The sequence below is a fragment of the Drosophila gunungcola genome, chromosome 3R, assembly GCF_025200985.1.
Source record: "Drosophila gunungcola strain Sukarami chromosome 3R, Dgunungcola_SK_2, whole genome shotgun sequence".
NCBI classification, from domain to species: domain Eukaryota; kingdom Metazoa; phylum Arthropoda; class Insecta; order Diptera; family Drosophilidae; genus Drosophila; species Drosophila gunungcola.
Window position 1 is genome coordinate 22,781,493 of NC_069139.1, and position 16,345 is coordinate 22,797,837.

A 16,345-nucleotide genomic window follows, 5' to 3' on the forward strand; every position below is an offset into this window, starting at 1 on the left:
CTCAGTCCTGGCAGTGTGAAAATAGTTTAAGGCAATCTCCAGACGGGACTTGTGGCAATCTCGGAGCGCTACGATTGCAATCTGGCCAGGCCAAGCCAAGCCAAGCCTTTGTGTACATAAGCGTATGTGCAGAGACATTCTTGTACATGACTCATAAATAATGTGCAATGGTATGGCATGGCCATGGTCGTCACCCAGACGTGACGACGCCTTCTTCGTTTGCCGCCTTCCTTGGCCCAGCAGCCATATTTTGAGGAAAAATAATTTTTGCCAAGTTAATTTGCCATTTCCGGCGACGGCGAACGACGACGACTGCTGTCAGCTTCCGTTTGGGCAAAGGCAGCCCCTTGGCACCTGAGCACGCTTAATTGAATTTCGCGTTTGGCCGAAATTAACAGCCAGTGCAGAGGAGTTTGTTTATTTTGAGAGGCTTTTATTTCTGGCTCAGCTATTTCCAGGGCAGGGGTCAGTGCGGATTCTGTGCGTGCCAATGTCTGCGCACTTGAAATGGCTCTGGCTAATGGGGAAAGAGGCTGGGCCTTTGGCATTGCTTTCTGTCACAGAACCATGCGTCTTCCAGTGGCGCACTGAACGTCAAAATGCAGCCCCGTTGCCATAAAATTGCCTGAATTTAGCGCTAGGTTGCCGCCGTTTCTCTAGCCCATCTCCAGTGCCTGGCAGCGGTCCAGCCTTGTCTCCATCTCCATCTCCGTCTCCGTCTCCGACTGGGTCTCCATTGCCACTCCCATTCCCAATTCCATTCCCGCTCCATCCCAGTTTCCATGGCCATGTCAAGTGTCTTCGCTCTGGGCTTGTTAATCTACGAGTGGCTGCTTCTGCTTCTGGTAGTTGCTTCCTGGTAGTTGCTGCTCGCCGGGCTTTGTTTTCATTACCGACCGAGTCCACATGGCGGCCTATTAAATGCAAAAAGTGCAGACAGCCAGAAAGACAAACGGTCGCCACTCCCCGCGCGCTGCCACAAACTGGCCACCACTGTCATGAGAATTAAATATGCAAGTTGCAGGAGCTGCCCAGCTCCATGGCATGTGGCTGGGTTATTAAAGTTAATTACAATTTTTCATGGCATTCATTTTTTCTCGTAACGATAATTCAGATTCTTTTTTCATGCCGTGTCCTTGCTCTGTGGCGATTTTTCCACTCTATTAATTTTTGCGTTGATTTATTTGCGGCCTGGCTTCCTTTGTTTACAGACTGCAAAATCGGCAGAGGAACGATCGCCATGTGGGCTAAATTGAAACTGAATTGTTGGGTGGATTGGGAATGGGCTTGGCCATTTTCTCGGGGGAAAACCCAGTGGAGGAGCAAACTGGAGCAGACACGCAGCTGGGCGGGCATGCTGTTTCTATTAGATTACATGAAAAGCTCTTTGATTATATGCTGCTGATAATAGTGATCGATGCTGGAATAAAGTAACAAGAGATGAAAGCCGCCTCTGATCTCGTCGTGGATTATTGAAAACAGATTACTTGCACTTGGGCAAAGATAGCCAGTACACAACTCTGAACTTATAGTTAACTCGCTATTAAGATGAAAGAAATAAGACTGATGAAAGAAATACATATGAGAATTCAATAAAGACTGCAAGAAAGAAATACCATTTTAACTGCCTCTTAAAGATGAAATAAGAATTTTGTTTATTCCTAAAATGTTTGTCCAAATATGTAAGATTATTTGGGTGGCTATGTATTACTGTCTTTAATTAGAGTTCTTCATAGTCCGATTAATACCATTTAAGTACTTTCTTAAAATATACTATTCGCTATAAGGCAAATCCTTTTAATTTAGTTACACACAAAAAAAGGTGTGTCCTAAAAATAAATTACAGACAGTAATAAAGTAAAATACTATATAATATAACATATATACTTTTTTGTTTCATTTTTATACTGAAGAGTCTTAAACTGAAGTCCAAACCTTTAATTTTAAACAGCATAAGCTTTATTTTTATAATTTCGTGCTATTAATTTAATACTCCTCTAAGTGAGAAACTTTTCATACCAATTAGTTTAAAATGCATGTACCAATAGCTTAGTTTCTATGACAATTTTTTTGGTTGTACATGATTTAACTATGCATATCTAATAATATTTTTTTTTAATAGTAAATCTAAATTATAATTTTTTTTTTGAATTTTCAGCTGAAAGCGACCTGCTCACCTTTGCACAGCGCAAACAGCACTTCGAGACGGACAAGTCATTCCAGCAGGAGCTCTTCACCGGCGACACGCGACCGCTGAGCGTCCGGCAGCTCTACACGGAGGCTGGTAAGGAGCTGCCGGTGGCCGCCGGAGCCACGGCGGTGGCCCTCGCCTCGCTGGCCCACTCCCAGTCGCTGATCCCGTCCCGCTCCATCTCCTTCAACGGCGAGGTTGTGTCCAGCGACCATGAAGTCCTGCAGCTCAATGGGTCCGCGGGAGCGGAGGATCAACTGCTGTGCGTGTCGGAGTTTGGGAATGCCAACCGCAAGCTGCGCACGCGCATCGATGCCGAGATCGAGATCCGTTTGGTGAGTACTTACTTACTGTTTTTCCGGGCTAACTGGTTTCCAAGCCACTGGCAACCGTTAGAGGTGCTCGGCCTGCAGTTATGCCCCATGCATAAATAATACATTTGTGAAACGGTATGGCCGCCCAAAAAAAAACCAGACCAGACCACAAACTACGACGACCTCGTGTGTGTGGTCTGTGCGGCATCCACTTCCTTCCATTCACCAGCTGGTTTGGCTCCGAAATCGCCTTTTCGCCGGCCAACTGTCGTTCCCGCAATCTGCTCCACAAAGCCACCCAATCATTGTCATGGCTCTTTGGTGCTGATGATGATGATGAAGGCATGGGCAGTGGCAACGGGAACGGGATAAAGCAAACAGAGACCACACACAACTCCATCATCCATCGCCTATCTGAAGTTTGCTAATGGCCAACGAGGAGCAGCTCATGGCATGACTCCATCAGCGGCGCAGCAAATCATTTCGAGTTAGTTGACTCGTTTTAATTGCTCAACTGGCGTCCCACGCCATTGTGGCTTCACAAACTATGAGATGCAGTCGTTCGGGAAGACTTTGCAGACTGCATTTGGGTTGAACATATCCAATGAATCTTGACAGTTTTATTAGGCAATCTTAATTGGACAATGCTAGAGGCACTCTGTAAGTTTCAGGGAGAAAAGGTTTTTAGACGAACTTTTTGGCTGATTTCGGGTCACAAAAGTTAAACTTTCTAGGCACCGATTCCAACTTCCAAACTTTAAAGTCAATATTTCATTAATATCAAGCTGAACCTGGGATAAGAATATATGTTTAAATGTTAAACACAGTCTAAACTTTGATTTTTAAAATTACCCTTGACACTTAGACAGAATTTTTACATTATCTGCAATGTAATCATGTATATTAATGCTTCCACTCATTTGCAAAAGTTTATCTATCGCGCAATGAGCTTTAACTCATAACTTTTAAGCCAATTAAATTGAAAAATCAGAGACTTTTCATTTGGTTTGCCCTGCACGTTGCCAGTTCTGTGAGCTCATATCAGAAAATTGCAGTTAATTTGTGCAAACGCGCTTTGCAGTCCTCCCATTTGGTCTTCTACTCCGTCTGTGCCTGTGACTTTGTCGTCGCCGTCGTCTCTTGTTTATCTTTTAGCCGGGCCATTAGATAAGCTGTGCAAAGACAAACAGCCAATGGCCAATATCTGCAGACGAGGATGCCAATGGCAACGAGCAGCAACTCCAGCAGCAACATCGCCGCGACGACGACAACAACTCGGATCCCTGTTCAATAGGTTGCCAAACTTGTTTTGGCAAAAACAACGCCGGTTGTCAATCCCGGTCGACTGTCGCCAACTCTCCTCTCTTTTATTTCTTTTTTTGCCTTTTGCCAGTGCCATCCGACTTTAGCTCCATTCTGTCGACTGCTTCTTAATAAAATGACTTTTAATCCTTTTCGCATTGCGTTTGACGTTAGTTGGCCTCAGTCTTCCGCTCCGATACACCCCAAAAGAAGGAAAGATTCCCAAAGCGATCCAGACCTGGGTCCAGAGTCAAAGACGACGACGGCCTGGCCATTAGCGCTCTGCGGTTTATTGGTTACGGCAGCAACTATCTCCAAGATGGCCCATTTGGGTGGCTGTCGCTTTTGTTGCTGTTGCTGTTGCTGTTGCCGTCTTGACGGCACTTAAATTGCATTATTATATACGGCTCGACATTTATGTGCAAATATTTTATCGTTAAAAGTTGGCCACATTTTCTCCGCTCCAGCCATTGAGCGGAAAAGAATTTGGCTGCTGCTACCCACAGAAAGGAGAAAAGCCCAGACTCAGACTCAGACTCATTGTCGGATTCAGGCATTTCTTTATGGTCCGAACTGCCTCACTATGGCCATTGGAAATCTAGCTCAAGTGTCTTTTTATGTAGATTTTCCGTGATGTGGGAGCGCTTTTCAGGGGCAAACGGGGGATGGAAAACTGCTGAGTTGGGGAACAATGTAAGCCCCCCCTTCCGCAGTTATTTTTCAATTGTTACAATTGATTCGAGCAGTCGAACCCAAAATCAAATGAAACGATTGCGCTTTTTTCTTTATGCGCGTAATTCACTTAAGACCAGCAGACAATTCGAGTCTGGGGAATGTTTTTGAAAACAGATAAAAGAACAGCAGTTCTTAAATTTTCCCTTCAATTTATATTTTGATTTCTATTGATAGGAATTGGATTTATTTGTGTAGAAATCTAAAAAGCTTATTTAATCCAAAACAGATATTCTGTATTCCTTATGTTTTCTGATAATTTTTAAGGGTAATGAATTTTTCCTGTGTAGCCAAGCTAGAAAGTGTCTGAACCTTGATTTTAAACTAGACCAGAGCGGTTAGAGTACGGCACTTTTACGAAAAGCACTACGCTGTTTGCCTTTATTGTTTTTAATTAGGCTGATTGATTTTGCCTTTTCTAACACACTGTAGAACGCGTGTTACATTTCGGAAGATTTAAAAATCGCGTGACTTGTCCCAATTTGCGGAAAGCAAAAAGAATGTTTGCGCAAACACATCACAAAGTGGCAGCGTACATTTCTCATAAAGGGATATTCGTGACAGGCAGCTCTGCTACGCGGCTAATTAAGGACCTGTCCGCCCGAACATGAAGCATACATACATACGCGGAACATAAAACCATATTTTTGCATGCCAAATGCTTAATTAAGGCGACGTTTAAACTCTTTTTTTCCCCTTTTTACTTTTATTTCAGCCCGCTGCCATCGAGGATCTGCGGAAGTGGACATCCAGCGAGGCGCTGGGTGATGTCACCGTCACGCCGGATTGCATGCACCACGTGGACACCTCGGTGAGCACCTCGCTGGTCATCGGCGAGAACGGCATCCTGACGCCAGCCCTCTCTCCGTCCGTCCTCTCCGCCGACGCCGTCGACGCCCTCTATTCCCAGAACCTGAGCCAGGCGGCGGACAGCTCCCGGCACAACCACCATCCGCAGGCCCTCATCCCGAACGATATCAATAAAGATGTGCCTTTGAACCATCGCTTGCCTTCACCCGAGGAACAAACCAAACAGATTGCCTTAAAGTGAGTACTCTAAATGCCTTTAATAGGGAATATAATGACCTGTATGACCTGTACTTATTTCCGAAGTCAGGAGAATCTTTTTGAATGTAAATCTATAGGTCAGAAATATGGATGTCGTTTTAGTTTTTGATACTAAGCAGAGTTTGCAGTTCGAAACACTCTTATTAAAAACTATTTTTACGTACTAAATACCTTTTTTTGTCTCATGAACCAAGTCTTTTACTTATTCAAGTAAAACTGTTCATAGTTCCCAACAGTTTGAGACCAACTGTACTAAGCTTACAGTTTTGGGACGACTGCATCTTGCCTTTCATTTTTCTTTTATTTTAAACACGATTTTAATGCGTTTTTTATGCAAATTTCGCGGCAACTATTGTTTGTTTTTCTGTTTCATGACGCACAAAAAAGAATAGCTATTAAAATCGTTGTTTGTTATTGCTATACATTTTTTTCACGTTCGATTGTCTGTGCTTGGAGCACGAGATGTTTGCTCAGCGAGCGCATCGGTCGAAAAAAAATGTGCTTAAATAAATTAATTCAATTACGTATGAATATTTACAATGCGGCCACACAATTATGCAAGTGTCGCCGACCCCGACCCCGACCACCCACCCTGCCAATCCATTGGGCCATGGACACGCCCCGTCTCTGATATCCCTATCCCGGCATGGCTCATTTGTTCGCTTTTTTTAAGTCCGAAATGGAGCAGCCACAGACGAGCCGTATTCACGCTCCACCGATTTGGAGCACGAAAAATGTGGTTGGCTGGCTGGTATTAAAGCGTAAACAAATTGTTGTTTGGATAACCACAAAAGTGCACTCCAAACTGTGCGAGGCTCCCATTCCGCCAGCAGATCGATCAGCCAGCCCACATCTGCAGCCACTCAGAAAAATATATAATTTTTTATAAATGGAAAATTAAAGATCTTTGAATTTAAATTCATTTTGGAGATTCATCATGAAACTTAATTGCATTTGTTTTTTGTATAATGCAATGGAAAAAAAACACTATCAAAATACAAGCAGATTTTATGTAAGAACTTATATATCTATACATATATCTATATTGTGCAAATTATATTCTGGAATGACATTATAATGAATCTTTAAGTTTAACATTTTTTGGTGGCCTTTGGTCTGTATAGTTTTGAAACTTTGTCTGTATTTATTTGGGTCATATCTTACTACATAAGCTCTTCATTATACGAATTGCAAAGCCTGATTAATTGGGTTTCTAACCGATCTCATTGTTCTCCCACCCTCAACAGATACCCCGCCGAAGTGATTTCGGTGAACACCAGCGGGAAGCACTTCCAGCGAATGTGTGCGGCGCGCAAGTCCACCAGCGGAGGATACGCGGCCGGGACCACGGCCGGATCCTCAAGCAGCACATCGCCGGAGAGCGCCGGCCAGGCGGATGGCAACAACCTGGACGACAATGTGCAGACGGTCAGCCGGAGGTCAAGGTCCCGGAAAGTGCGCGGCAAACGGCGGAACACGATAGCCGGTATTGACCAGAAGGAGATCCAGGATGCGGCCAATGGGTATGTGATCGTTATTTCTACCAATCTGTCTGGATGTCCTTATAATATGTGTATGGACACCTGTTACTTCCTTTCCCACTTTCGTTCGCCTCTCGAACTGTACATAAGCCATACTAAACCTCGTATAGACATGTGTACATACAAACACCCTGCGGATCTGTCCGGAGATCCGTCTCATTTACTCGTATTATCCAAATTATTCTCAATTGCATTTTCTTATGAGATTATTGTGATCAGCCCAGTTAGCTGAACGATTTGTTATGCTGTTTAGTTTTCTTCGTTTGCCTAATTTCGTGTATTTTAATTACGCCTTTTTTTTTTGTTTAAACAAACGCCTGGCCGACTGTACAAATCGGAGTTTTGCGCCATTAACTATTAGCGTATACATATTGTTTGCCCAATTAGCAGCACAAATTGCATGCCACCAACTGAATGTCTCTAAATTACGATTTAACTAAAATTGAATGTTGTACAAAGAAAATTGTAAATAAATTGTGTTATTAGCTGTACGTAATTAGAAACACTAGCCAAATTCAAGTTTCAGCCGCCTTTTTTGCGAAATTGAGTTCGAAACCGATTCGGCAGCGGAATCTTAAGGCTTTTTGGATGATTTTCAAAAGCGAGTTTGCAAACAGCCTAACAAATTAAACAATTTTCAGCAGCCACATGATGTATTACCATAACACACACACACACAGTCATACACCTCATGATCCATCCGAGACACCCACCCATTCGCCGCCCCCGCGCTCTTATCCTGGTCGCGAACCACCCACACACCTCGGCAACATTTGTTGCCAGCAACATTCGAGGCTGTTGGCCAAGTCAGTCACTCAGTCGGCCCACTCTCGGCCATTTTTCCACCCTCCCCTGCTCCCCCTGTGCCGGAGCATCATCAGCATAAATCATGCGAGAGGCTGGCTCCGTAGGATTTGCCAAGTCCCAACGACAACACGAGCCCACAGCAACACCAAAAACACCAGCAACTCCAGCAACACCAGCAACAATTGCCGCATTCGAGATGTTTTTACTTAGGCTCACTGCTTTTCCTGTGCTTTTCAAATGGCACACACGACGCCTTTTGCTAAAAGTTTCATAAATCTTATTTTGTTTTGTTGGCCCGACTTTCGGTTGCCGTCTGCCCACCAACACTCCAGCTCAGTCCCGAACTCGGCGACGGCGTCATTCCATTTGACTGCGTTCTACATACTATACGCTATATGCTATGCTGTATCTGCAACTTGAAACCCCAACTCAGACACACACTGACTTTGTGTACGTGTGCCCCATTATGTCAATGCTGTTCGATATCTGTGCGATCAGCAGTCGAAAATGCGGAGCACAGCGAAAACTTTTGAGCCCCTTGCAGTGGCTGTCAAACTGTAAGTGCATTTCGTGATTGTTTGTTTCAGTTTGTACACTGAGAAAAAGGGTGTGACTTTCCATGAATTAATTGCTTCAGAATCTATTTAGTATTCTATTTCAATTGAATGTTCCATATTGATGTACCACAAAAGTGTTTAAATGATTAAATTACATCAAAAATTCTCCAAAATTCTCCAAAATTTGTGATACTGCCAAATGCTCTTTTATCCTATTGACTTAAAAATCTCAAATACATTTTTTAATCCCAAAAGGATTTTTTTAATGAAAATAAATTGCTAGCATTTTGGACTCAATTATAAATATTTAATAGTTTCTCAATTCGTTTATTTTGCTTACCAAATCGAATTCTTTTTCTTTCTGTTTACTGAGATACATACAGTAAAAATGTTTTAGCATTCAGTGCACTTTGGGCCCCGCCCCTCCTTAAATCCCAGAAATCCCCTTGATTCAAGTTGTTTGCTGGCCCAGAATCGAAATGAGTCGCCTTCTTATCGCCAATATAATGTGCCTCGTCTCCTCCTCCCGATCGATCCCAGCATGCCACACAGTTGTGGGGAAGAATTCTGGGCAGAACTTAGCCACTCGAGAACTTAGATGTTGTAATCGCCTTTAATAATCCACGGCACAGCGGCAGCAGAGGGGGGGAAATGAATGAATACAAATGTATTTCGGAAAATTAAACTTTGAACTGTGCCATTAATTAATTTTCAGTCCGTTGTTGTTGTTGTTGTTGGTGTTGTTGGTGTTATTATTTTTCCACCCAGGCACGTCGTGTATTTTGCATCTGTGTGAGCGTGCGTGAAATTAACCAGAAACATAAATTTAAAACCAAATCAAAGTCAAAATCTCGTCTGAAAATGGCTCACAATAATTTCGATGAGGAAGGCAAATCTGTACTACTCATACTCTCTGTCTCTGTCTCTGTCTCTATCACTCTTCCCCTTCATCTCCCACATGTCCATCCATCATTACCAGAAATGCTAACCAAATACCAAACATATTTTCTCTTTTATGTTCTCTCCTAAAAACACCAAACATTTTGCACACAAAAACCAAAAACAACAAAAAATAAAAAACCCCACAAATAATTCCACCATGTAAAAACAGCAATGGGGAGTCCAAGAATGCCTCGAATGCCACCTCGCCGGTGGCCCAGGCCCATCAGCCGGTGGATGCCACCTCGGTGGAGGCCAAGAAGTCGAAGAAGTTCGGACGCAGCAAGTCCAGCGACATCTTAAAAAAGGAATCTGCTGCCTTGCCCTACGACAAAGGCAAGAACACCCTCACCCGGCTCAACTCCCTCAAGCAGTGGGGTCGCAACCGCTTCAAGTTCATGCAGCGCACCGGCGAGCTGGGCGACCAGCTGGACACCAGTGGCTGCAGCTCCCAGAACAGCTCCGCGGAGAAGGCGGACAGCCAGCATGGATCGCCATCGGGCGAGCGGGAGAGTCCCAAGCGGGACATCGACGACGAGTGTGTGGTGCACCACCTGGTGGCCCAGAAGAGTGAATCTCGGTTTTCGCACGAACGAAAGCCCTCGTATTCCTCCTCGGAGAAGAGCATGAGTGTGTCGAGCAGTGGCCAGCTGCGGGGCCGACTGCAGCTCTCCTCCGGCTCCGGTCCGCTGGCGGCGGCGGCCCATGTGAAGATGCGCGAAACGGCCACGCTGAACAGGCAGCGGCGGAACGGACTGCATGCCCTGGCCGGCAAGGAGGAGCAGCCGCACTCCTCGAGCGGCAACTGGAGTGCCAGCTCGGAGTCGGGGCGCGCCTCCATTGGCAGCGAGATCACCATGCAGCCCAAGTCGAGTGCCTCGAGCACCTCGCTGAATGTGTCCACATTCCAGGCGGGCGGCGCGGGCAGTGGTCCACCCTCGTCCATGTTGAGCAGAAGGCGTTTCCTGAACACCTCGGCCTCCAGCAGTGTGACCAGTGAGGGCACCGCCACGCCGGAGCTTCAGGCGGAGGCGGGTGCCTATCCGGGTCATCTGGACGACGAGACCAGTTCCGCCTACAGCTGCGACACCGAGGGCTACTACACCTCCTTCCACATGGACAGTGGTCTGCGCACCCTGAAGGAGGAGGAGCCGTCGCCCATGCCGGGCACTCCGCTGCAGACGAGCCTGCACACCAGCAGCTACTCCTTTGGCAGCCAGTCCAACCAGACGGTGCTCAATGCGGAGAGTGAGTACGAGCTCTTTGGCCGCGGGTCCACCTCCACCACGACCAGTTCGGCGGGCACCGTGTGCACGGCTCTGCTGAGTGGAGCCGCCTCTGGGCCGGATGTGCCCGAGCGGAGCAGCTCGCTGGGCAAGCACAGCGGTCAGAGCCGGAGCCACAGCCAGAGCACCAGTGCCAGCAGCAGCACGCTGGAGCGGAGCTACAGCAGCAGCACCATAGGCAGCACTCTGGAGCGAACGGGAACGATCAAGCGGAATGTGAAAATGTCGCCAACCAAGGGTGAGTCTCTGGAGAAGGAGGACGGCCAGCAGGAGCAGGATGATCGCCAGCAGCAGCTGGAGTTCTCCGAGAGCTCTGACCTGGAGGGCGTGGAGCGCATAGAGCGGATTAAGCAGAAGACGGCCATTAGCTCGAAGAGGATACCCTCGATGTGCATCATCACACCAACGACCAGCGACGATGATGAGCACCAGGCCATGGATCCCAATCGCACGCTGACCAGCAGCCTGACCATCGAGGTGGACCACAACGAGGAGGAGGCCGACGAGGATGAACCCGAGCAGAAGACGCCCACGAACAGCAAGGACCACAACCTCAACGAGCTTAAGCAGACGCCCACGAAAGCTCTGAGCGGCATGTTCGAAAAGCTCCGGGTGAAATTGGTCCCAGGCAAAAGCTCTCCACCGCAGAACCAAAGTCAGACTCAAATTCAAATTCCGATTCAAACGATGGCCAAGCCCGCCAATGCGAGTGCCGTGAATGACGACGAGCTGTACGATTTGGCCGGCGAGTACGTCACCATAGCAGACATCAGCAACAACAATAACAACAGGAACAACAATAACAGCCGACGAAACACTGGAATGGGTATATACTATTCCAGTGACATAGTTTCCAAGAGAATTCAACCCTCGCCTGCCACTGTCGCCGAGTACGTTTCGCTGAACGAGCTGCCCCAGCACTTGCGTCGGCATGCGGTCTCGTCGAGATCTCCGCCGGAGAGCGAGTCCTGCGCACAACAACAGTTGGCAGCTGCTGCTGCTGCTGCTGCTGCTGATAGCCAACCACCCCAGCCACCCCAACCACCATCCCTCGAGGGTAGGACAAAGGGCGAAGGGGTGCCCATGTATGCGGAAATCGGCGAGCTGAGCGAGGAGAAGCCACTGGCATCGGCATCGGCATCGGCCAACCGACGACTGCGCCCGAACGCCGAGGGGAAACTGGTCTACGACTCCGACAGTCTGAAGCGGCGCAAGGGCGCACACACCACCTTCGCACCTGGGCCGTACGTGAAGGAAACCGAAAGTGCGCTCCACAGTGCAGAAAGTGCAGCGGCGGCGGCAGCATCATCATCATCATCATCATCGACGACACAGGATACCCTAACAGGATCAGGATCAGGATCAGTCACCAAGAGTGCCAAACTATTGCTCCTCAGCGGCGGCGGACTTATCGCTGGCAATCGCAAGGTGGCCAATGTGAGGCCCATTCTGTCCAAATCGCCGCTCAGCAGGAACACCAACGGCGGCATGGCCACATACCAGGCCACCACCGGCAGCAGCTACCAGGAGCAGAAGCAACTGCTGGCCAACCGCACCAATCCCTTCTACGAGACCATTGCCGCACCCGTGGCCAGTCTCATGATGATGCCCTCGCCCTCGGGCAAATCCAACTCGTCGACGGGCTCCACGGCCACCAGTTCCTCCTCATCGGCATCGGGCCACTCCGGTGAAGAAGGTAAGCCAGAGCAGCTCCGCCCGTCCGCCAGCAGCTGCCCCACCTCCGCATCTTTATCCGTATCTGTATCCCTATCCACAGCCACATCCATATCCTGTCCCCTTGTAAATAACACTGCTATGAGCAAGAGCACCCTTAACCAGCATCAGCACATAGCCAGCAAGTCAAGTGTGGGGCAGCAGCATCCCCAGCCTCCCCAGCATCCCCAGCCTCAGAATCAGAATCAGAACCCCAAAGATGGCGAGTCGAAAGTGAGGGTTGCTGAAATGGAAACTAACCCCCTGGGGGATGGGTTTCAAGCGGGGAAGGGGCAGTGGGAGCATTTGCCACCCCTGCCGCCGAGGGCGAAAGTAAATGACAAACCCCCCACCCAGCTCCTATCGATTGACCCAATTGCGCTGCACTTTTCCCTGCCCGTTGGCAATCCCGGCCAGCCGCGCACCGCCCTCAAGCGCAACAACAGCTACCGGCTGGCCAACGATGAGCTCAAGCTGGAGATGAACAAGGAGAACCTCTCCGTGTCCTTCGGCTCCGCGAGAGCATCGCCCAGTTCGGGTGCAATGCCCCTCAGTTCGGTGCAGCACGCAACAAGTTCCCTCAGGCTGCGCAACCTGCCCGCCACCGCCACCGCCAGCCATCACCATTCACCTGGCGGGGAGCGGCGGATAGCCAAGTCCTTTGAGCGTCTGGTGGACGAGTTCTCGCTGTCGCTAACCACTGGTGACGATTCCTCGTACCTAAAGAACAAGTCGCTCGAGAACTTCGATGACTCACCCGCCCTGTTGGCCCTGGCTGCGCCCGAACAAAAGCCAGACGAAACTGCCTCAGACTCCGAGTCTGGGTCCGCCTCAGAGGAAGATGAGGTCGAGTTTGCTCCACCTCTGTCTCTGCCGGCACAAAAGTACCACAAGTCCTTTGTGGACAGTGTGCTGTTGCGTCCGTTCAAAATCATCCTGCCCAGCGACGAGAACGGCCACCGACGCCAGCGCATTTTGCAGAAATTCGATGTTACCGAGATATGGTAGTTAGTCCGGTTGTCTCTTCTTAAGACCCCCAGACACTACACAGTAATTGCCGAGATTGGCACGGCTCAAAGGAGACTCTCGAGCCACCTAGTGTGTGGGCCTCATTAAAGTTGCATGCACTTGGCCAGACGCGTGCGTGTTCAATTGGCCAAGTTGGGTGGGGCGGTGTCCTGTCCTGGGGTTCAATGTCCAATCCCACACTTGATATGCTGCTTCAAGTCGCTGCTCTCCTATTTTGAGAGTTACCCGAAACTTACCATATTACTAAATAACCAGCTGGCTTGCAAGACTAAATACACAACTTTTATACAGAACTATACATATAAGCTAACCGTGTGTGTATAAACAAAGTAATAATGCCCTATTTGTTTGTAATTTATTTCCGCCAAATTTAACTCCTTTGTTTTGATGAGTGTGTGTTTTTAACCCTAGCCCTAGTGATTAATAAATGTTCATTGTTTACTGATAAATACGTTTGTAACTAATTATAATTAACATAAACCAACACATGATTATTGTACATTTTGTAAAGTTTTTTGCACCGATCACGTCTTGTACATCAACGACCACAATTAGTACTTAAGTTTAGGTTCGCCCACGACTATGTTGCTAATTTTTTGAGTTTGTTTTTATTTTTTAATTACCTACTCATTTGCAAAATGGACGGATTGTGAGGTGTGCAAAAGACTTCTATTGCCTTTTCTTAACCAGTTGCTTGTGTGTTTGTCTATGTTAAAGTCTAGTGTAGTAGTAGTTTTTTGCACACGTCCTCCGACTAACGAATGATCCGTAGAGTGGCACGAGTAGTTTGAAAGATTAGCACATGGCCCAAACAGTTAAGTTTTTGGCTAAGTTCAACCCACATTCCATTAACGAAATCCGTAAGTAATAGTTGAAACAAATAAGCGAATAAGCGAATAAAACGAAAAGAAACGAAAATTCGGCATTGACATTATCATTGGCATTTGGTCTGCGGTAAAGGAATCCCCATCTATTATAGTCCAACCATCCCATCCAAAACCACATTCGCATTTGCATCCCAGCACCCAGCACCCATGCACCCGTGCACCATTCGGCATACATACATATGTAAATATTCGCTATGCTCTCATCGGGATTTGGGGGGATTCCCAGGTAAGGTCACCCGAAACGCCAAAGGTACGTATGGAACCGCTTGTTTTGCTTGATTACCCTAACGATCCGCACTTGAAACCGCTTACTAACCCCCTGAGGAATCTTGGTGTTAAGTACTCCAGAGCCTAATCCACTTTTATCCGCTCTTCCATCCGCAGGGTATCAACGTTTCTCTAATATCTATGAGCAAGTGCAGCCAGCACCGAGCACCCAGCCAAAGGAAGATGCGACTGCCACGCCCTTCCAGCGCAGTGCGCCCATCTACTGGACGCTGCAGAGTCGTCGCAGTCAGCCCAGGCCACAGCCCACGGGCAACGTGACCTGCCGGGATGATCTCTATGCCACGCCCATTCGCCGGGCCGACCGCCTGCCACGCCCAGCGGCTGCAGCGGCGAGCGCAGCAGAGGGCTCGAGGAGCAACATATCGCCAATCGTGCCCAGGAACCGAGCCGGCGCCTTCCTCACCTCCACGCCCACGAGGGGCGGCGAGGGGGATGCGGAGACCAGCCAAGTGCCACCCATGAAGCAGCCGTCGCGCAACTGGAGCGACGATGCCCCCGAACGGCTCAACACCTGTGCCGACCGCATTGGCCAGAGCAAGACCACGCTAATGGACTTCAAGAAGCTGCTGCTTGCCAAGTCCGCCAAGGCGAGTCCGGTCCAGCGGAAGGTGTCCGCCGTGGAGCTGCTGAAGAAGACCACCCAGGCCGCACCAAGCCCCGTTCCCGCTCACGCTCCCGCTCCGAAGACCTCTGTTGCTGGGCAGAAAGCACCATCAACTGGCAGCAAGCCCACGATCAACAGCAGCCTCAAGCTGCTGGATCTGAGTGGCTCACCCAAAACGTTCGCCAACCGGAGGATGCTGCGCCAGGGTCAGTTCGGATCGCCCTCCAAGACCTTCGCCCCCAAGATGCGGGGTCCCGTGAATGTGGTGGCTGCTGCAGCGGCACCGTCGCGAACGGACATTATGTCCACCACCATTCCGGAGGCGAATAGCGAGGAGGACCAGTCCAACACCAGCGGAGGATCGCGGGCCAGTTCGGAGGCGGGCGAGACCACAACGCCATCCAGCTTCGACCTCAAGCGGAACTTCTTTCTGCAGACCGAGGAGAACAACTTCATGCGCGGCGAACTGAAGCCCAGCTTTGCCCGGGCAAATGGAGCAGCTGGAGGAGTTGGAGGAGTTGGAGGAGCTGGAGGGGCTGGCGCCGAAGGCAACAAGTACGTGGCAGCTCCAGTGGCCAATCCCCAGCTGCCCTCCTTCGAAACGGCGCTGTAAAGTGGGTCTAACCCACTGCTTAAGCCAGCGATAATACATATTCCATAAGAAACGACCCCATAATCGAGATGAGCCATGAGCCATGAGCACTGAGCAATGAGCAATGAGCAATTCCCTTCCGTAGCCAAGCCGAAACTGCATTTATTGACGGACGGAAACGAGTCAGAAGCGATGCTACTTTATGCAACATATACATATATCACTATATATATATATATATACAACACCTTATACAATAAACTGTATTTTTTAAATTGTGCTGCTTGTATAAACGGAGATGTTTTATACACGAATACGAATCGTCGTCTATACACCTACAATATATTTATTTGTAATTTTACGTTATTTATTGCAATTATGTATTACGCCACACGCATTGCTCTTTGTTTTGTAGTACAACTCTTGTACGTCTACGAACTGATGAGAATCGCTTAAAAATAAAAAAAAAACCACATTGGATAACACACTTCGAAG

General features: G+C 48.2%; 1 protein-coding gene across 2 annotated transcripts in view; it reads left to right on the forward strand.

Annotated features, from left to right (window-relative positions):
• LOC128251619 (uncharacterized) overlaps positions 1-16,337 on the forward strand; it is a 40,587-nt gene extending 24,250 nt beyond the window's left edge. Inside the window, exons 2-6 of one of the 2 annotated variants that reach the window (XM_052978669.1) lie at positions 2,159-2,526; positions 5,255-5,586; positions 6,855-7,130; positions 9,624-12,433; positions 14,751-16,337. In XM_052978669.1, the coding sequence (XP_052834629.1) occupies positions 2,159-2,526; positions 5,255-5,586; positions 6,855-7,130; positions 9,624-12,433; positions 14,751-15,871 (4,907 nt within the window). In that variant the 3' untranslated portion in view covers positions 15,872-16,337. The remainder of the gene's footprint in view (positions 1-2,158; positions 2,527-5,254; positions 5,587-6,854; positions 7,131-9,623; positions 12,434-14,750) is intronic. The other variant, XM_052978670.1, reaches the window with a different exon arrangement.
• The last annotated feature ends 8 nt before the right edge of the window (positions 16,338-16,345 follow it).